Source organism: Belonocnema kinseyi, chromosome 7 (genome assembly GCF_010883055.1).
Source record: "Belonocnema kinseyi isolate 2016_QV_RU_SX_M_011 chromosome 7, B_treatae_v1, whole genome shotgun sequence".
Classification (NCBI taxonomy): Eukaryota; Metazoa; Arthropoda; class Insecta; order Hymenoptera; family Cynipidae; genus Belonocnema; species Belonocnema kinseyi.
In genome coordinates, this window is record NC_046663.1 from 45,590,932 (window position 1) to 45,613,769 (window position 22,838).

A 22,838-nucleotide genomic window follows, 5' to 3' on the forward strand; every position below is an offset into this window, starting at 1 on the left:
TTTTAACTTTAAAACATTTCTAAAAATGGTCAAATTTTGGTTTTAAAGCCAAAATTTAAGAAGGAAAATGACAATTTTTTCAGGTCAATGAAGATGTCATTTTAAACTTCAATTTATATTTTATATACTTAATTATGGGTACAAAATTATTAATTTTTTAACAAGTTAAGACAGTTAGCTAGTATTTTTTGTGATAAAAAATTAATTTAAAAAAATTAATTAAAAAAAATTAATTTAAAAAAATAATTTTATTTTTAAGATTTTAAATATATTTTGCTTAAAAAATTGCAAACCAATTTCTTTTTCAAGCAAAAAAAGCAAGAAATTTTCAACAAAATTTTTAATGTTTCAAATAAAAAAAATCGAATTTAAAATAGAATAGTTAGACTTTTAAACGAAGAAGTGAATTCAAAAACAACAAAAATAATATTGTACCAAAAAGATCAATATTTAACTTTACATAGTAAAAATCTTCAATTAAAAAAGATAATTTTTTAACCAAAAAAGGAATTATTACATTTTTAGTGAAGTGATAAATTTTTAACTAAAAATATTAATCTTCAACTGCAATAGATAGATTTTAAAACAGAAAGATTAATTTTCAACTAAAATGATGAACCTTCAACTGGAAAAATTGGATTTTCAAACAAAAAGATGAATTTTGAGCTAAAAAAGAGGACATTCTAAACAAAAATTGAATAGTTAAATTTTGATTTCAAAAAATTCAAGTTCATCCAAAGAGATCGATTTTTAACTAAAATAGTGGAATATGCAACTACCATGATTAAATTTTCAGGCAGAAAAAATATTTTCAAATAACAAAAAATGAAATTCCGACAAAATATTTCATTACAGTATTTAAAGTTACTTTTACAAATGTAGAATCATTATTATTAAATTTCATATTACGATTAAGAAAAAAAAATGATTCAAATTTTCAAAAAATTCCTTCAAATTTATAGGTTTTCCAATTAGAGTGCACACCCTGTTTTAATTATTAGGATACAAGTAAAACAAATATGACCTGGGTTGATTTTGAGATCTAAATGCACAGGAAATTCATTCATTATTCATAGAAGAAAGGTCAAAGTTTAATTTCCTTTGATTGCACCTTCAAACTTCAAGGCCAATTAAAATTTACAATTTTTTGTTAAGTTACCTCTGTCGTCCTCTGTCGACCGCCAGTGAGTCTGTAATAAATACCGATTGAGGTACTCACGCAGAGCATTAATACAATAACTAAATAGTCGACCCATCCTAAAGTTGCTGTACTCTCCATAATTTTTCTGAAAAATAAACAATATCATTATTCAATTATTCAATTATTAATTGTATTTGAATTTAATATTTCTTAAACTAGAATGGACAAATTTAAAGTTTAAATTATTATATTAGTTTGGGGACAACTGAAAATTTCCGAAAAATAAAATTCCCTTCATTGTAAAATTCCAGAGTATAATGTAATTAAAACTTTTTTCAAATAAAATATGTTTATTAAAAACAAAATAAAAAATATTTTTATAGAAAAACATCTATTTTAGTGTTTAAAGTTTTTTTTTTAAATTGTTACTTGAATTTTAAATAAATACAGAGAATTGAAAAAAAATTTCATCCAGAAATATATTTTTTCCACTTACTGTTATTTTAAATTAAAACAATAATTTCAGAAACTTTAAACATTAAAAATGTGTACTTTACATACAAATATTTGTTTATTATATTTTTAATAAATAAATAATATTTGTAGCAAAAATTTATTGCTTAAATTCGGAAATTTTCTGCTTCGGATATTTTATCATTCGGCACTTTCCTGTCAGTAATTTAAATATTCACTGAAAAATCCTGAAAAATCAAATTCCCGAACGATAATATTGTCGTATAATAAGAACCCCGAAAGTTTATAATATTAACGAATTGTAAAATTGTAGAATAATAAAATTTCCGACGGTAAAATTCCCTAATTATAAAATTTCCGAATTAAATAGATTAAAATTTGTTGTAATGAAAATGATTTATTTATTGAAAATACAATAATCAAGTATTTAAAAAATTATTTTTAATGTTTAAAGTTTCTAAAATTGATGTTTGAATGTAAAATAAAAATAATTGAAAAGATTGTCATCCAGAAATATTTAGTTATCAATTATTAAAATTTTAAATTGAAACAATAATTTTATGAATTGAAAACATTTAAAATAATTATTGTATAAAAATATTTCACTAATGTATTTTTAATAAATGAAGCATATTTGTTAAAAAAAGAACAGTGTTATAATTATTTGAATTGGGAAATTTTGTAATTAGGGAATTTTCTGGTACGAATATTTTATAATTCGTCAATTTTCTGTCGGGAATATTATTATTCGGGAATTCAAACTCGGTATTATTATAAACTGTCGATAATTTTGTTATTCGGGAATTTTCCAATACGGTAATATTATTAACTTTTTGGGATTTTTTAATTATTTGTGAAATTTCCAATCTGGGAATTTTATAATTCAGGAATTTTCTTATTTGAAAATTTTCCCATTCGGGAACTTTATTATATGGCAAATTTCCAAAATTTCTCAAAAATTAACTTTCAGGGAATTTTATTATTTGGGAATTTTCCAATTCGTGAGTTTTATTATTCAGAAATTTTATTGTTCGGGAATTTTCCAAACATTTTCGAAATTTAACTTTTCGAGAATATTATTCTTTGGAAATTTTCAAATTCGGGAATTTTATTATTCAGGAATTTTATTATTCGGGAATTTTTCAATTCGGTAATATTATTAACTTTTAGCGGATTCTATTATGATAAATTGTTCGAGAATTTTATTATTAGGAACTTTTATTAAGCGAGAATTTTCCAATATGGAAATTTTAGTGTCGAGAATTTTATTTTTCGGGATTTTACAGTTGTCCTGTTTTTAAATATTTAAAAATGTTGGAAAGTGATTTCCAATTATTTAAAATTCTTAGTTTTTAAAATTATTATACTTATATTATTATTAATGCAGGGACTTCTAAGAGCAATTACAACATCTCTCAGATTCTTGAGATTTAACTAAAAGATAAAATAATTTTTTTTAAACAAAAGATAAGTATGATAACTGAATCCCTGCAATCTGAATTTTATGATTCTTCAGTAAAAAAATGTAATCTTTATTGTGAATATAAAACCGAGTTTAATACTAGATAAATAGCACAATAAAGATACAAAATTTTATAGAATTAAATTTTACATTTTCTAACTTTCTTCGAACACCTTTGACCGGTTTCTAAATGAGTTTTTAATACTTTTAATACAATAATGAAATTTAAAAACTCAACCAATTTGAAAATAAATTACGTAAAAATAACAAATATAAACTTTACAACACAACTTTGACTCAACTTATGTTATTAAATGAATGATAGATAATCTCTCTTTCAATATGACATGGCGTAAAACAAAAATAATTACTTAGTCGACTTTACAACAAAGAGGAAATAAACTATCATACACAAAATATCAGAAAAACAAAAATTTAATTTATTAAAATGCCTAATTAATAATTTATGAGCAGTTATGTAAAAAATTATAATATTTTGAAATTGTTTTTACCTATTTAATTCAGTTCTGTGAGGCTCCGTACCGGCAAAAAATTCTGACCTTTCTCCTGATGTATTTGTACTACACTAACGTTAAATTATTCTTCAGATTGCCTTACGACAGTGAAGTAGATAAACATAAAACTGAGTAAACTATAACGAAATTTTTAATTTCTGAAAGTCAACATTTTACTGATGTCAATACAAGTTTGAATATTACAAAATTTAAATAGTGATAGATCACTTTGATAAAAATGTACACGATTATCTCTTTATCTTGCAAAATTTGAAAATAAACTTCAGAATTCTTAAAGATTTTCCTACGTTACTGACTTTCAGCGATTGCGCACTTGGTTTTAAAAGCGCGTGTGGCGGTTGTGATGCAAACGAAGTTTTTTTTTCATTCGGAATGTCACGTGGACTTTCATGTTTAGAGGATCTTTTTTAAATCGTCAGCTGTAAAAGAAAAAAGAGATTTAAAAATATTAAATACCTTTTTCTTGTAATAAAACGATTTACTACTTAAAAAAAGAAGAAAATAATTTCAAATTGCCAAGGACCTTGAAGAAAGACTGTTGCAGAATTAATAAAAATACTACTTCGATCTTTATAATTTACCTTGCGAAGTAGGATGTTCTAACTTCTTTTTTTTCTCGAATTTGGATGCAAATTTCCCGGATATTTGTTCTAACCCACAAAAATATATAACAATTTAAAAAAAATTATATTTAGAGTTGGCTGAATCGAGTTCAAACTCAACACGTGTCTTCAGAAATAACCATAGAATACGAAGAAAATACTACTTTTTGAATGTCATCCTCATAAGTCTGTTTTATACGGTCCTAAAAAACCACATAAGTGAAAGATGGGTTTTGCGAGTGTTTGACGCAAAAGTTTTTAGCAATTTTCTCTTACAATAGAGATAGAAAGTCGCGGTTTTTAAAAACTATTCCACTTTTTGTACAATTTTCAAAGGGAGTAAGGTAATACTTAATTTATATTAACAAAAATAATTGTTTCAATCATTTATTATTATTTTTAATAATATTCTCTTCGAATAATGCTAGACAATTGCAGTTTGAAAAAAATTGTTCCATTTTTTGTCAAATTTTCAATTAAGCTAAGTTAAATAATTAATCAAAATTAACAAAATTAATTGTTTAAATAATTTATTATTATTAATATTCAATTTGAAAAATGTAGAAAGTTGCAGTTTTTCTGAAATTAACAACTATTTGTCTACTTTTCATAACTAATTCAATTTAGTAAAAATAATTATTTAAGCAAACAACGCAATTTTCTAGCACTTATCTAATAGAAGATAGATATAAACAATAATAAATTGTTTAAACAACTATTTTTATTAATTTGCATTCATTATTACCTCTCTAACAGAAGTGAAAATTAGACGAATAGTTAAAGATTTTAGAAAAACCGCAATTGAAAAATGGACAAAAAGTTTAAATTTTCAGAAAAAACCGCACCTTCTAGTATTATCCAAGGATAACATTATTAACAATAATAACAACAATAATAAATTGTTCAAACAATTTATTTAGACATATAATTATCAGTATAAAGTAGCATTTTATGAATTAGAAACAATTTGTATTTAAAAAAATACAAAAGTCATAATTAGCGCAAAAGACTCGCAAAACCTATTTTTTCACTTATGGGGTTTTTTTAGGAACCTATAAAAATAATTTTTGAGATTGATATTTAAAAATTAATATTTTATTCGTATCCCATGTCTGTTTCTAAAGAGAAATATTGAGTTTTAAAACAATTCAGCTAATAATGACGATTCTGAATATAATAATCAAAACCGTCTCTTTTCTTATGGGAAATACGTGTTAAACAGCATGAGACTTTTGCGGCACCTCTAAATACCATTTTGTTACAAAAAAATGGATATGTTTTTGTGTGGATTCGAAGAAATTTTCAGGCTCATCAGAGATTATTGATCTATAATAGTCTTTCTTAAATAAGAACTAATCTTTGCAAGTAATGACTGATAATATGCCCATTAGGATGGTCAAATTTTTGTCATCGAATTTTCATGCATACCGCACTGATATTTTTCGAATCTACAGCAGAATAAATTCGTTGTTTAAATGATATTTCAAGGTTCCGTGAGCCTTCCGTAAGCTTAACACGTATTTGCCATAAGAAAAATTTTTTAGTAAATTTTGTTCAGAATCGTAAATATTAGGTGAATCGAGTTGAAAATCAATATCTAGTTTTTAAATTAGCAATTGAATACAAATAAAAAATTATTTCTTAACTGTCACTCCCATAAGTCTGTTTTATAGAATCCCAAAGAAATCCCATAAGCGAAAAATTGTGTTTTGCAAGTTTTTGGCACTGATTTAGATGTTTTTGTTACTTCTTTAAAAAAATTGTTTCTAATGGAACAAATAGTACTTTCTACTGATAAGTTTATATTTACATAAACTGTTTAAACGATATATTATTGTTTATAGTAATTTTCTCATAAAATGGAGTTAGAAAGTCGCGTTTTTTTCGAAATTTTCAACTTTTTTTAAAACTTTTAAGTTAGAGCGAGGCAATTGTCAATTAAATTTGACATAAATCATTGCTTAAAATATTTATTATTATTTATATTAAAATTCTTTCAGAATAATGCTAGAAAGTTGCAACCTTTTCTAAAATTGTTCACTTTTTGTCCACTTTTCAAATAGAGTGAGGTAATAATTACCTAAAAATAACAAACATAATTATTTAAACAATTTATTTTTTTTTTTTCATAATATTCTCTTCGAATAATGTTAGAAACTTGCCGTTTTTTCTGAAATGTTCAACTTTTTGTCCACTTTTCACTTAGAGCAAATAATAATATCCAATGTAAAAAAAATAATTATTTACACAAATAATTATCTTTTATAACAATCTTCTCGTACAGCAACTCTAGATAGTTCCGATTTTTTATGAAAATTTTACTTTTGCCCACTTTTTACTTAGTAAGATAATTAATTATGCAAGTTAAAAAATATTATTGTTTAAAGCTATCTTCTCTTAGATTTATGATAGGAAGGTATGGACTTTTCTTCAATTTTCAGTTTTTCTTTGACTTTTTAGCCGGGGATTAAATATTAATATTGATTTAAACAAAAAGGCTTTCAGAAACTAGTTCAAGGGAAATGTACATTGAATATGATGCATATAGAAAATTTGAAGAATATTTCCAGTATCTATTTTATTACAGAAAAATATATTCACAAAAAAAGATATGTTTTAAAGAATGAGTTACTTTAATGTTTATTTATTACTTGTTTATAACAAAAAAGCAAAATCAAAGTAAAAAATTGCAGACAAAACTGTAACTTTCCAGCAATTACCTAAGATAGTTAGAAATAGTGGTAATAAATTATTTAAACAATTATGTATGTTAACTTTTATTAATTATTACCTCACTCCCAGTGAAAAGTGGATAAAAAGTTGAAAATTTTAGAAAAAACCACAAATTTCGGTTAATACTCAAAGATAATGCTATTAAAAATAATAATAAATTGTTCAAACAATTATTTTTGTTAGCTGAAATTAGTTACTATCTTACAATAATTTAACAGTGGAAAACTCTTGAAAAGATGAAACTTTTTAACATTATTCTAAGAAAATGTTATTATAAATAATAATTAATGGTTTAAACCATGATTTATGTCAAATTTAATTAATTATTGCCTCGCTGTAACTGAAAAGTTGAAAATAAGTTTAAAAATTCGGAAAATTCGAAGAGAAAATTGCTAAAAAAAATAACAAATTGTTTAAAAAATGTATTTAAACATCTAATTATAAACATAAACTAATAATTTATGTTAAAAAAAATAATAAAAAAGCGCAAAAAATCATAATTAGCTACAAAATCCCGCAAACGCCAATTTTTTACTAATGGGTTTTTTTTAGACACTATAAAACAGATTTATGGTTGCGATAAATATTTAATAAATATTTTTTGTTTAGTATTCTATCCCTTCAAATGATTAAAAGCAATACAAAATTTATTGGAATCTTTTCAAACTACATAAAATCTTTAAGTCCTATGAAGCTTTTTAAAGCTATTGAAAATACCTTAAAATATTACAAATGCTTTTAAATTCTTTTAAATTATGCAAATCAATAAAAAATTCCTTGGAATATTTTTAAATACCTTAACAAATTTCAAATCCTTAAAAATCTTTTAAAATCCCTTAAAATGTTTTCTAGCTCTTTAAAATTATTTATAATTTTAAAAAATACCTTAAAATATTTAAATTCATTTAAAAGCCTTTAAATTATTGAAATCTGCTGAAGGTTCTTTGAAATCTTCTAAAATACCCGAAAATATTTCGAATCCTTAGGAATCCCGTAAAGCTTTCTAAAGCTTCTAAAAATTCCTTGGATTTTTTGAAATTTCATTATACCGTTAAAATTCTCAAAAATCTTATAAAATCTCTTGGATACTTTTAAAATAACTTAAAACCTTCTAGATTCTGTAAAATCGTTTCATATATTCCGAAATTCTAATAAAATCTTTACAACCGCGCGAAATTTTTTCAAATCCCTTAAAATGATTAAAATTCTTGGAAATTCTTTAAAATTATGTCAATCTCTTGAAAATGCCTTGGACTATTTTGAAATACCCTACAATATTTACTAATTTTTTAAAATCCCTTGACATTATTGAAATCAATGAAAATCCCTTGGAATCTTTTAAAATACCCTAAATTACTTCAAAACCTGTGAAAACTTTTAGAATACCTTGACATTTGTGTAATGCCTTGAAAATGCCTTGAAATTTTGTAATGCTCTTAAAAATTCCTTGGCATTTTTTTAAATACTCTAAAATATTTAAAAGCCTTTAAAATCTCCTTAAGTTATTGAAGTCTTTTAAAAATTTCTTGTAAAATTTTTAAATATCTTAAAACCCTTAAAATTCTTAAAATCTGTTGTAATAGCTTGAAATATTTGAAAATCTTTGAAGTGTTACGGAATCTCTAATTTCTTGTAAATAATTTATTTGAAATACAATAAAACATGATAAAATTCCGTGCAATTCTATGATATCTAAAAATAATTATTGAATGGTGAAAGGTACAGAACTATAGATAACCAACAAAATCGGAATTTTTCAAGAGCGAAAAAACATTCTGTAAAATCGACATCACTACTTAAAGATAAAAAAAAATGACTACTCTCGAGCCGAAGTATTTATTGCTCAATTGAGACCAAAAAAGTTTGAGAACAAACATTTATTTAAGTTCAGGGAAAAATACAATCATGCTTCCGAGATGATAAGCTTCTAAATTCGAGTAAATAAAGTTTGATGCAAAAAAGTTGGCTAATTTCAATAAAAGCGACTGAGAATTTTGAACTAAAATTTTGTGGTTTTCAAAATCGGCTTTGGATAGGATTAAAAAAAAGAATTTTCAATTTTTTTTCATAAACAAAAACTTACTCCCGAGATCTGAAGATACGGAATGAGAATAAAAACTGTTTAGTTCAAAAAAATTATCCTGTTCCGTGAAAATCAAGATTCAAGCGATATCACAGTATGACAATCATTTTTTGCTAATAATTCCAAACAAATTTCTGTCACTAAATGATGAAGATTCTAAAAAATATCAATGTAAAAATTTGAAAAAATTACAACTACGTTAAAATTGAAAATAAATTGTAACCATTTTGAATATATTAAAAAAAATGGTATCAAAAAATGATAATTAAAAATAAAATCCTTTTACAAAAATGCACTTATTAGATTTTTAAAGAATATTTCGATAAATCTTAATCTCAAAAAACCTTTGAAATCCCTTCAAATTCTTTAAATTTGTTAAAAATGTTATATATATTTTTAAATGCCATAAAATAGATATGTTTATTTTAAAAAGTGTGAGTAATGGGAAGCCCTGATCATTATTGACAATTATATTGCTACAGAAATTTCCTGCATATTGAATTTTTTTTAAATCCTTCAGTTTTCCCTGGACTTTCCTTAACCATAAAAATTCCTGGACTTTTTCCTGATTTCCAGGTTATCCGTAATTTCGAAATTTCTCCTGATCTGCGGCCACCCTGTTCATGGAAACAATAAAATTAAATATTTAAACAGTTTTTAACATGGTAAAAATTACAACTTTGGACGCTTTTAATTTGAGACTTTTTAGCTTCTTTACTTGCTTTATGAATGTTTTAATTAGAATAATCTAACGTACGAGAAATTAGAGTAATTCGTTCTTTATTAAAATTCCATAACTTTTATAAAGTCTTGCTCCATTGACCCAATAAAATCCACAGCAACAGTGGTGGCCGACACGACAATTGAAATCTAAGCTAATGGATAAGGCGCCTGCAAACTCAACACTGCAGATCTGCACTGGCAAATTCTATTCTAATACATGTCACTCTGATTGTATAAAATTAACTGAATACCAATCAAAAACAAAATTTAATGTAAAAAATATGTTCAGGAAATCAATTAAGATGCTTAATTTATAAAGCGTTGACAAATTATATTACAAGATATTCTTAAATATAATAAAGGCATCAATTAATTAAATAATGAAATATAATAAAAACACAATTAATTAAATAATGAAATATAATAAAAACACAATTAATAACTTTTTTAATTTGTCTTTGAAGTCAATGAATTTGAATAACAATTACAAAAATTATTGGATCTATTTTTCCAAATAGTTGAATTTTGAACTAAAAAAAAATCAGTTTTCCAGTCAAAAAGGAAATATTTAGATTTTGAGTGAAAAAATTAATTTTCCACCAAATTAAAAAAAAAGAATTTTTACCAAAAGAGTTTAACATTCAACAAAAATGACGAGTCTTTAAAACAAAAAGATTAATTTTCAAACAAACAACAAAATTTCCAACAAAGAGATTAGTTTTTGACCAAAAAATACAAATCTTGAATAAAATACATGAACTTTCTACAAAAGAGTTGAATTTAAAAAAAGACATATTTTTCACGAAATTGTTGAATTTTTAACTAAAATAAAATCCATTTTTAACAAAAAATCGAATAGTTAAATTTTCATTTAAAAAATTAATTTTCAACCAAACTGACGGATTTTTAATTACGAAGGTGAATCTTTAACTAGAATAGTTGAGCTTTAAACAAAAGATATGAATTTTCAACTAAAATGATGAATATTTAAATGGAATAGTTGAATTTTCAACCAAAAAGATAAATTTTTTAAACCAAAAATCGAACAGTTAAATCGTCAGTACAAAAAATTAATTCTCAACCAAACAGATGAATTTTCAACCAAGACGATGGAATATTATATTTAAATAGTTAATTTTTCAGTAAATAAATAATAATTAAAAAATAAACTAATTTTGAAATATTAATTACATTCTCAACTCGAATAGTTGAAATTTAAACCAAATAGATGAATTTTCAATTAAAAATATGAATTTTTAACTAGAGTAATTGAATTTTCAACCAATAGATTAACTTTTAACAAATAAGATTAATTTCCATCAAAGAAGGCAAACTTTCAACTGAAAAATATAATTTTTTAATCAAGAATTGAATAGTTAAATTTTCCCTTTAACCCATTAACGCCCAAAAGACCGAAAAACTAAGCACAACTTTTCTAATGCTTTTTCAGTAGTAAAACAGTCACATATATTTGTAACTCAACATACTTATGTTTTCAAGACCGCTCTACAAGATAAAGTTGTCAAAATAATTGCTTGTTTACCAGGAAATTTAATATGGCGTCATTTATAACAAAAAACACGGAAAAATTTAAGCCAACAAACTTTTGTTGCTGGATTTTGTATCGAAAAATCTTTTGAATGTAACAAAATTGCTTCACAAAAGTGCACACACATCTTGAACTTTCGAAAAATGAAAAACAACAACTTTGAAATTCAAGATGGATGTCTCAAAATGGCGAATTTAAAAAAAATGGTTATTTCTACCCTCAAGGGACAGAAATTAATTTGACTATTACCCAAACAACCTATATATTTTTTTCATAGTTTTTCGTGTCAATTATTACAAATCTGGCCGCAAAATTGCAAAATTAATTCGTTTAAGCAATTTGTTTAAACAAATTATTCCGAAGAATTAGATTGTTCACAAGATGCATATGCTTTTTATGATTTTTGGGCCCGCTGAGTACGAATCTGGCGTCAAATTTGCAAAATTAATATGTTTAAATAATTGTTTTAGCAATTTATAAATAAATTTTTGCAATATTGAAGTTTTTGCAAGATGCATATGCTTTCGTTGGTTGTTGTGCCCGCTGAGTATGAATCTGCCGTCAGATTCGCAAAATCAATGTGTTAAAAATATTTTTTAACAAATTGTTGCAATATTCCCTTTTGGCAGCAGTCATATTTGACGTTTACCAACTGTCACCACGTGGATGTCGAAGGATAGACATTTTCTTTATTGTTTGTTATCTTCTTTTTTTTGTTTTTTCGTATTTGTTTGTTTTTTAAATTTAAAAAAAGTTATTTTATAATTTTTTTGTATTTTTGCATTCTTTAGAACTGTTCTGAAAAATCTTTCGTCTCTTTTTGAATACTTTCTGGGACTAGAATGAACTCTTAGCATTGGATGTATCAGATTTGTGAAATCCATTTTTTCTTTGCCCAAGTCATTTGCCCAGTGAACACTAGTAGTAAACTGCTCTTCGGCTACGTCATTGTTTATCCTTCGAACCGTCAAATACGGCGGCTGACGGAAGGGAATATTGCAATAATTTCTTAAAAATTAAAAAAAAAATGGTTTTAACACATTGATTTTGTGAATTTGACGCCAGATTCGTACTTAGCGGACACAAAAACCTACGAAAGCATATGCATCTTGCAAAAACTTCAAATTGCAACAATTTACTAAAAGATTGTTTTCCATTTTTCGAAAATTAAACAAGTTTGTGCACTTTTGTGCACTAATTTTGTTACATTAAAAAAATTTGTCGATACGAAATCCAGCAGCAAAAATTTATTGTCTTAAATTTTTCCATGTCTTGTGTCATAAATGCCGCCATATTGAATTTCCTGGTGAACGAGCAATTATTTTGACAATTTTATCTTGTAGAGCGGTCTTGAAAACAAAAGTATGTTGAGTTTCAAACATACGCGACATGTCTACTACTGCAAATGCATCATCAAAGTTAAGCTTAATTTTTCGGTGTTTTGGGCGTTAATGGGTTAAAAAAATAATATTCAACCAGAGAAAGAAATTAATTTTGAGCCCTAGAAAAACGAATTTACAACAAAATAGCTAATTTTTCAATCAATTTTCAATGAAGGGAGTACCCTCGGTAATAGAATTACAAACGAGAATCGTTTGATATTTGGATGACAGTTGTATTAAGGGGGGACTTCCATGTAACAGCCTGAAAAGTAACGACGTTGAAGTTTGCCACAGAAATGGATTTTAAAGTTGTGTAATTAATATAAAAAAAACTAAGAGTCACATCGAAAAAGTAAAAACACTTTTGGATTCGTCTCGGAAATATCTCGAACAAAAAAACAAAAAATGCACATCGAGATATTTCCGAAGAGAATCCAGAGGTGTTCTTACTTTTTCGATGTGCCTCTTAGTTTTTTTTATATTAATTACACATTTTTGAAATCCATATCTACGGACACGGATCAACACAGCGCTGAACAACAAATGCTCTAATTGTTTAAAAAATGGGTTTACGAAAAAACAAAAAAATGCACATCTAGATTTTTTTGAGAGGAATGCATTGGTGCACTTGGTTTTTCGATCCGATGCATACCTTGTTTATAACAATTGCAGAAAAATAACAAATTGCGTAATTGTTTAAACAAAAAAACAAAAAATATACATCGAGATATTTCCGAGACGAATCCAAAAGTGTTTTTACTTTTTCGATGTGACTCTTAGTTTTTTTTATATTAATTACACAACTTTGAAATCCATATCTGTGGCAAACTTCAACGTCGTGAAAATTAAGGTATTTTGACCATTTTTTTGGGGATAAAAATAATAACAATTGTTTTCTAAAACTTGTGTGGTTTATTAAGGTACTCTTTAAGTATAAAACAAATTCATTTCAGCCTGATACATCAATAATATTTTTATTTATAAGGGCGGATGTGCAACATGTCCAAATTCGATGGGTCAATTTGCCCGAGTTCTAGCTTCTCACTCATGAGTCTAAAATAAACAAATCAAAAACATTTTTAAATTTTGGATCCTTAGTTAATCGGTGAACCAAAAAAATTTTGAAAAATATTAATATTTCACAAAATGGCGGCCATTTGAAAAAAAACCCGATTTTTACACAAAAATTTGCTTAAATTTGTTTCCAAATTTTTTTTCAATTTAGAGTGGTTTACAACAAATGAAACATTTCAGCGATGTGTACACGCAAATTCAACTTGATCGGTCAAATACCAAAATCATATGTTTTCGGCATTTGCTGTATATTTTTTGGATGCCAAACTATTGGTTAAGCAAACAAACAAAAAATCTATTTTTTTAAACTGCTACACGGGATCCCCCCTTAAAATGCACAGAAGCTCTGGTTAAAATTTTGGACCCTTTCAGAGCTTCATAGTCGAGAAATCAATAATTGAAAATAACATGTGGTCTTATGAGAAGACGTACTTTTTGTAGTAAATAAGAAGATTGAAAAATGAAACAATTCTGAAATAATTCTGACATATATAGATTGTTATCCGAAATCCATATCTGTTTCAAAAAGTATCATTCAGAGCCTATAAAAATAGAAAAATAATTATTTATACCGTAAATGTATGACTGACGTTAGTGAACGCAAGGTATGGCAATGTCGCATCCGTTTCGCGTGCTCTAGTTTATGCGCGAATTTCGAATAACACGCGTGTTCACACGCGATGAAGTCAAACTTATGAATGTGACCGTGTGAGTCAATAACAAATCGAAGCGTTCTTTCAACTGACTTGCTACGTACCGAGGGTACTTCCTTAAAATTATTACTCTTCAATAAAAAAATTCATTTTTAACGAACGATATAAACTTTCAACCAAGTAATTAAATTTGCATTGAAAAATAGATGAATTCTGATCGAAAAATTAAGAAGTTGATATTAAAAATAATAAATAAATAATTAGAAACAATTGCATTCTATAAAAAAGTCGAATTTCCAACATGAGTAGAATTTTAAACTAAAAAGGAACCAGATATTTGAATTTTCCACTAAAAGCCACCAATTTTCAACCAAAAATAGAATAGATCAATTTTCATTTTAAAATATTATATGCAAAAAAAACAATGAATTTTCATAATTTGATTAATATAAGGATACTTTTTGAAATGAAGGATCATTGTTATGCAATCTTATATTAAAATATTTTTAAATCATTTATGCGCCTATCTAACTCCTCATCTATCTTTCCGTCACTATTGTGAATAGGCTACCGAGATATACGTACTTCTCAACTTGATCTATTCTCTCATCATTTAAGACAATGGTGCATATTGTTTTATGATTCTTTCCTTCGAACACCATCATTTTTGTTTTATTTATACATTAATTTAAAGGCCCATGTTCAGCATGCATGCATTAAGTTTGCTCTAAATATAACCACCAGGACATAACGCATCCTCATCTATTAGCTTACATAATATCGAATCAGTCCCTCTGTTTTCCATTAAGCCTTACAATCGTTTTGCTACCAGCATATATTTTTTTATTGCTTGTAAGAGCCATGCATTGACTCCGTACTCTTTCAGGAGTTCTTAAAGTTTACTTTTATCCACGTTGTCAAACGCTTTTTCTAGATCAACAAATGCACAGGAAACTTTTTTTCTTAAGATGTTTCAGTTATATTACTTTAAGTAACATAAGCTAATTAACTAATTTAACTAATTAATTAAATAACTAATAGTTCAAATAACTCATTGAAATTTAACTGATTTAACTGATTCAAAAGAGACAAGACTCGTGGTACCATACGGTACCGCCAGCAGTTGATGGGTTAAGCTAAATATTTGATCCGTAGCTGATCTTCCTGCCATAAAACCACTTTGGACTTCTCATATCTTTCCTTCTGTTATTTTCATTACCCAAAGAATAAGTATTTTTGAATATATTTTACTTAAGGTATTTATAATAAGTTGATACCTCTGTAAATGTTGCAGATGCTTTTATCTCCCTTTCTTTTGTACATTAGGACAATAATCGCTGTGCAACTTGTAATTGTGTAGTCACCACCGTATTTAAGCATTTCAGCGTTACCATTTTCTAAGTTCTTAATTATATCCCTAACCTCAGAGGCACAAACTCTCTATTGGATCTTCTAACGTATTGTTTTCTACATTAAATTTATGGTGCCCTACAGCTTCACCCCCCCCCTCTCCCAATATTTCCTTAAAAGATTCTCTCAAAGCGTCTAGTATCCCGTCAGTATCATATAGCACTTCACCCTTGTTATTTCTCATGCTGTTTAACTCTGTACTTTATTCTTCCTTCATATTGATCAGCACATATTTATAAAACAGTTTCTTGCTTCCTTCAAAGTCGTTTTGTATTTGCTTCTCTTCTTCTGTTTTATCTTTACTTTCCTTGACTATAGAGTTTTATTTTCCTCTTTTTGTTATCTGTAATAATTTTCAAGTCTTTTTCTCTCCTCATCGCTCAGACCTGTGATATACGCATATTTATAAAACAGTTTCTTGCTTCCTTCAAAGTCGTTTTGTATTTGCTTCTCTTCTTCTGTTTTATCTTTACTTTCCTTGACTATAGAGTTTTACTTTCCTCTTTTGTTATCTGTAATAATTTTCAAGTCTTTTTCTCTCCTCATTGCTCAGACCTGCGATATACTTGATTCTTTTCATATGAAAAGAAGCAAGCAAACCATATGGGTGGCTATGCAGATTTCATCATTCCACCACACATCACCAGACATTCTTCCTATAACCGCAGTACCACACACTTCAGTCGCACTCCTAACAACGACATCCTGGATTATAGCCGATGTGCCCTCTATGTTTTTACTGTCTATTAGCGCCTCCCAAATTGTCTTCTCTATGCCTTCGTAATTCGTATATCTTATCCTGAAAATCTATTTGCACTTCCGGTTTTTGCAATTTCTCGATTTAGATTCACATTTTTTTTTACTTTTTGGTTCTCTCTCTTCTCCATATCTGACCTAAGTTTATTTTAGAGAATAGAAGGTATCAGTATTGCATTCAGAACTCCTCATGACCATTGTATCTTTTACTAGCTCTCTTAGTCTTTCATCCGCAACAACATCAATTATAGTGTTGCTATCTCCTGCGTGATTTCCTCTACACCAGGTGCACATTTGGATTATTTTATATCCGAACCAAGTATTTATAATAAATAAGCCCTTTCTAAGCATAAGCTGACTAATCTTTTTCCCGTGTCATTTATTTTTGTATCCCTAAAACTATCTAGCACCCTTTCTGTATCCTGACGTTGGTCGCCGACCCACCCATTCGTATCTCCTAGTACAATGATTCTTTCACCATGATCGCAAGTACTTAAATATCATATAGAATAGAGTTTCCCAGAAGGCGTCTTGTACTTCGATCAGATCACCATCAACTGGTGCGTGGCACGCTATGATAAATAATTTTCTGATTCATACTTTCATTCTAACCCACAACAATCTGGAAGATACAAGTCTATTATCCCCGAGATGCTGACTTGTTCTCTTATTCATAAACAAACATATCGCTTGACTACCATGTGATTCATAATTCAAGATCATCTTTCAACTCCCCATTTTCTATCTTTCTAATGACGCATCTCTTTTTCTTTGTTTCGGGTACACGCAAAATATCTAGCTTTCTTCCCAATGGGTACAAAACCATAAACATCCCAAGAACGTTCTTCGGACGTTCAATGTCAGTCCAAACAACGTCTCTGAGACGTCTAAGGTCCTTAAGACGTCTTGAAGACATAGGATATTCTCGTTTTAAACGTCTTAAGAGCATATCACTAGGATGTCCAAAAGAGATGTTCCAAAAGTCGTCTCTAGGACATCTTAAATCGTTTTGCCCACTGGGTTGCATGCATAGTTTCTCGTAATTCTGTAACGTCGTAGTTCTGTAACTGTTCCAGATCAAAAAAGGAACTGTGTTCTATAATAGTTGTTACAAGATGGTGACAGAACTGTTATAGAACAAAAAGGTAACAGCGTTCTAGAAAACTGTGACCTAACTGTTCTAGAACAAAAAGGTAAGTGTTCTACAACACTGTGACAGAACTCTTCTCGAACTATGTGACAGCACTGTTTTGTAACAGTTGCTATTGAATTGTTCTAAAACAAACTGATCACAGATGCTCTATAATATTTGTTTCAAGTTTATTTTAGAACTGTGCCGTAAAATTGTTAAATCGAAGTTCTAGAACCCTGTTTTAAGTGTGTTCTAGAACAAATTAGGGGCAAAAAATAACCCGGACATAAATGGGGTCAAATCGAATAACCTGGGATATCTTATTGCAGTGATGGGTACATAGCACTGTTCTATATTGGATAAATAACAGTTCTAGAACTGTTATAGAATTGTTATAGAATTGTCCTTGATTTTTTAAAATGCAGCGTACCAAAGTTCTAGAACTGTTACAAATCGGTTGTCGCAGCGTTTTCGATTTATTAAAGATTTCTTATACAACATTTGTAATTGAGTTCTATAATTGTTCTACAAATGTTACAGATCGGTTGTCACAGCGTTATAGAACTATTTATTACAGAATTGTTCTAGAGTATGGGGGATGACATAGTTACTCGCATGTTCGTAACCTGTTATTAACCTGTTCTAGAACACGTTCTTTTGTGTTCTAGAACAGTAACAGATCTGTTCTGTAACCATATTTACTGGGCAGTCTCCATTCACCGTCTGAAACTTTACCTTTACCGAGTGCATGCCTTTCGTCAATCAAAGTTTCAGTTAATTTCGAAGATATTTTATTGTTTGTATTATTCATTATTTAAAGTGTCGTGTTAGGGTGGAGAGGCTAGTTATAACGTCAGTCCCACCAAACTTCGGTTAATAGAGGGGGACTGTGGGGACACAAATGGACCCGAGAGTCATAGTTGGTTGGTGTTCTTTACAGAGAAGGTCCACTAGCCTTCAGGAGTGTAGCATTAGATGGGAGGTTATATGGTTACACCTTCACCTGTTTCAAAAGTCGACCGTTACGAATATGGAAATTCTTTATTTCAATTTCAGTTTTACCAAAATAGAGTTGAATTTTCATCAAAACATATACGAATATCGAAATTCTTTGTTTCAATTTTAGTTTTGCCAAAATATAGTTGAATTTTCATTAAAAAAATGAAATGTTTAATAATACTTTAAAAGTACAAGTGATAAGGCTTTCTAACTTGGAAATTGCAGGAAATTATTTGAAAGCTTTTTAATCGTTTGAAACAAGAAGTAACCATAATCTAAGTTTAAAAATGGTAGCGATTTCAATAAAGTTAAAAAAAAAGAGTTGAAGTTCCAAGAAAAATAGATGCATTTCATAGAAAAAAGATGTTGAACTCACATGAATACGATCATAGATACACGCCTAAATAAGTATTTATTAAAATTTAAAGTCTGGTTTAAACATAATTAAACCATATCCGCATATTTCAATTAGAAACAACTTTGAACCCTAATCTTTCCCTAATTTGATATGAATTTTCTTGCTAAATGTTCAAACATAAAACAACAATACATGTTAAATATAAAACACATTTTTATTTATAAGTTTGAAATAAATGACAATTAACAATTTAGTGGACAAAATTTAAAAAAAAAATTTAAACTGCATTGTGCTTGAGAAACTACAAAATATTTAAGCTCTTTAAATATTTTTTTATTATTTAAAGTTTAGAAACATATTATAAAGATTTAAAGTGTACCTTTCACCTTGACTAAACGTTTAAAATTAAAAAAAATTTAATTAAAGACGTTAAATAATAGAATAAATCCTGATTGGAAGCATTGGATATTTAACAACCTGTAAATGATGAATTCTTACTTAAATTTGTATGCTTTAAAAGTTAAAGCTATAAAATGAAGAAATTTTTATTTTTAGACAAAAAGAAATTAATTTTTAACCAAAAAGATTATTTTTCTACAAAATAGACGAATTTTCAATAAAATACATGACTTTTCCACCAAAACAGATCAATTTCCAACCCAAAATATAGCAGTTATATGTACAGTTTAAAAAAATGTCAACATAAAAAACATACATTGTCAACCAAAAATGGAGTAGTTAAATTTTGAGTTGAAAACTTAATTTTCAACCTATTGAAAACAAATTTGCAAGAAAATAGTTAAATTTGTAACCAAATACATCAATTTTCAACAAAATACATGAATTGTAAACAAAAAAAAAAAGGTTTTTGAATTAAAACAATGAATGAACAACCAAAAAATAATTTTTTAACCATTTTTTATTTTAACGAAGAATGTAATAGTTAATATTTCGACCAAAAGATATTTTATTTTGAAACCAAAAATAGTTGTGAAGTTGAACCAAGCATGACAATTTTTTAACAGAATAGTTAAAAATCCTCGTTAAAAAAATTAGTTTTCACCCAAGCAGTTGCATTTTTAAACAAAAAAATATAAAATTTTGATCACAAAACATCAATTTTTAACCAAAAAGACGAATTTTTAAACAAGAAAGATTTTTCAGTCAATAAAAAAATCACCTAAGACCTGGAATTTTCATGCCAAAAAGACGAATTTTCTACAAAACAGTAAAATTTTCAAACCGACAATCTGAATATTCTAACAAAAAATTTATATTTCACTGAATAATTAAATTTTAAAACCAAAAAGACGAATTTTCAACAAAGAAGTTGAATTTTGAACCAAAAAGATTGATTTTTGGTTTGAAGAAATTTTTTGAAGTTTGAAAAAAATAATAAAATTGTATATTCATTCCCTAAGTTTATAAATGATAAAAGTGTCCATTTCGAGTTCTAAAGTTTTATTCAAATAATTAAGTTCAACTTGTACATTGTGTTAACTATTTTAAATACTCTTCCCTTCAGAAATACGCTAAGAATTTTTTATCAAAATATGAAGATCCGCCAAATATAAAATTCGAATTTTCCTTTTCGGGCATGAAAAATGCGGACATACCACAAAAAATTAGAAAATCAGAAAAGCGTTAAAAAATAAGGACAAAGAGCAATGTTTTCCGCACGTTATTATTGCTAGTTATAATAATGACAATGATTTATCAATAATAGGTTTTGTACTTACATAAATAGGTTATGTTTTGATTTTGCCGCATCGGCATCGCTTCGAGTAAAATAAATTGTAGAGCAAAAAGTAAATACACACAACTAACGGTTAACTTTTAGTTTAATTATGACACTTATTCTAAATTATTATTTGCATTTGTTCACATTATTTTTTTATTCCAGTTATTTATTTGTGTTCAGACTGACCAGTTACGGAAAGACGCACGTGACGCACTGACCAATCCAATGTAAAGTTGTGTACACTTGCTCAGTTCTATAGTGCACGCAGTGTTCGCGTTACTCCAAAATTAAAACAGAATAAATCATGAATAACACTGATAAAAAAGGTGAAAATTCATTAGCTGACGCTATTGACGATAAGCGTTCAGGAATATGTGCTATAAAGTCCAAGTAAGTAATCGATTTTTAATGCAACTTATTTTTAAAATCCTTCTAAGTTCCCTAACCTAAAAACTTTTATAAGGAATAAACACAAAACAATTATAGTTTTCATTTTTTTTAAGCAAATAAGCTGATTCAGTAATTTAATTCTGCCATTTTTAATTACTTTCTTCATTTTTTGTAATAAATTTATTTAGTATTAATTGAAAAATGAAAGTGATGTTCCGCGCTGAGAAGGTTAGAAGCAGGCAATGTTATTTATTGGATATTAGATCGCATATAAGTTAATTTATAATATGAACGTTTGCAGTTTAAAAATATAGAATTTTAAGGTATGGATTGAGGGATTCTTCAACTTTCCTTCGATTTATATGCCTTTTTTTCACAAAAATGCAAAAGTTACTCTCCCGGTAGAACCGGTCGGAGGGCAGGACGAAATTGTCTTTTCTACGTAAAAAATGTAATTGTCATGGAAGTGTCAGGGAATTTTTTCAAGAGCTTGCTTATCGTTTTTTAAAATTTCAATATAAAATTGAATAATAATTGTTTTTTGTTTGAAAAAGTATCTTTATATTACTGTATTTAATTAGATTGTGAAAATTGTGTTTTTGAAAATTCAAGTATCTGGCTTGAACTTCATGTATTTTGTTGAAAATTTGTTCTTTTTGGCCGAAAATTTAAATTTTTGCTTGAAAATTCATATTTTTTCTTGAAAATGAAAAAGTTGTTTGCAATTTTTACTCTCTTGATTAAAAAATCTTTGTTTTTTGCAAATTGTGTTTTTTTGGTCATAAATTAATATTTTTTGAACTGAAAATTTTACTATTTCAGTTGAATATTACATTGTCTTAGTTGAAAATTCATCTCTTTGTTTGACAATTATCTTTTTTAGTTTCATGTAACTTGTTCAATTATTTATTTATTTAAATATTTTCGGTTGAAAATTCAATTATTCTTGTTAAAGATTTATCATTTTTGTTATGAATTAATTTTTTCATTTAAAATACAACTTTTGCAGCTAAAAAATCATCAGTTTGATTTGAAATAATTTTTTTAACTAAAAATTTAACTATTCCATTTTTCGTTGGAAATTGGTATTTTTAGTTCAAAATTCAACAATTTCGTTTAAAATTAGTCTTTGTTAGTTGAAAGTTCATCTATTTCGTTGAAATATTCATGGATTTTGTTGAAAAATAAGTTTTTTGGTACAGATTTAATCTTTTTGTTTGCAAATTAATCGTCTTATCTAATAATTTATTGTTTTATTTTAATATTCAAGTATTCTAATTAAATATTCATTATTTTAGTTGAAAACAAAACTACTTGGTTGAAAGTTAATCTTTTTTGTTAAAAATTCATCTTCTTGGTTTAAAATTCATCTATTAAAGTTATTTCTTTGGCTTAAAACTAATTTTTTCCCTGAAATTTTTCGGTTTTTTTGTTTGAAAATTAATTTTTTTGTTGAAAATTCAACAATTTGATTAAAACTCATCTTTTTGGGCCGAAAATTCAACTGTTTTTGTTGAAAATTTGTTTTTTTATAGAATATTCTTCTTCTTCTTCTTTATTCATAATGTGTCCCCTAAGGGTTTACATGACTTCCATTCCTTACAATCTTTCCGTTTACATCTATATATTTTTTACAATCT

The 22,838-nt window shown here is 27.0% G+C and overlaps 2 protein-coding genes across 3 annotated transcripts in view; one reads left to right on the forward strand and one right to left on the reverse strand.

Moving 5' to 3' along the window:
- The window catches only part of LOC117176178 (putative sodium-dependent multivitamin transporter), a 58,599-nt gene extending 37,601 nt beyond the window's left edge, over positions 1 to 20,998 (reverse strand). The window contains exons 1-4 of one of the 2 annotated variants that reach the window (XM_033366277.1): positions 20,807 to 20,998; positions 4,195 to 4,263; positions 3,590 to 4,032; positions 1,160 to 1,286 (exon numbers count right to left, since the gene is read on the reverse strand). In XM_033366277.1, coding sequence (XP_033222168.1) covers positions 1,160 to 1,279 — 120 coding nt within the window. In that variant the 5' untranslated portion in view covers positions 1,280 to 1,286; positions 3,590 to 4,032; positions 4,195 to 4,263; positions 20,807 to 20,998. The remainder of the gene's footprint in view (positions 1 to 1,159; positions 1,287 to 3,589; positions 4,033 to 4,194; positions 4,264 to 20,806) is intronic. The other variant, XM_033366276.1, reaches the window with a different exon arrangement.
- Positions 20,999 to 21,023: 25 nt separating this feature from the next.
- Positions 21,024 to 22,838, forward strand: part of LOC117176177 (tRNA-dihydrouridine(47) synthase [NAD(P)(+)]-like) — a 21,423-nt gene continuing 19,608 nt past the window's right edge. The window contains exon 1 of the mRNA XM_033366274.1: positions 21,024 to 21,198. Coding sequence (XP_033222165.1) covers positions 21,113 to 21,198 — 86 coding nt within the window. The 5' untranslated portion in view covers positions 21,024 to 21,112. The remainder of the gene's footprint in view (positions 21,199 to 22,838) is intronic.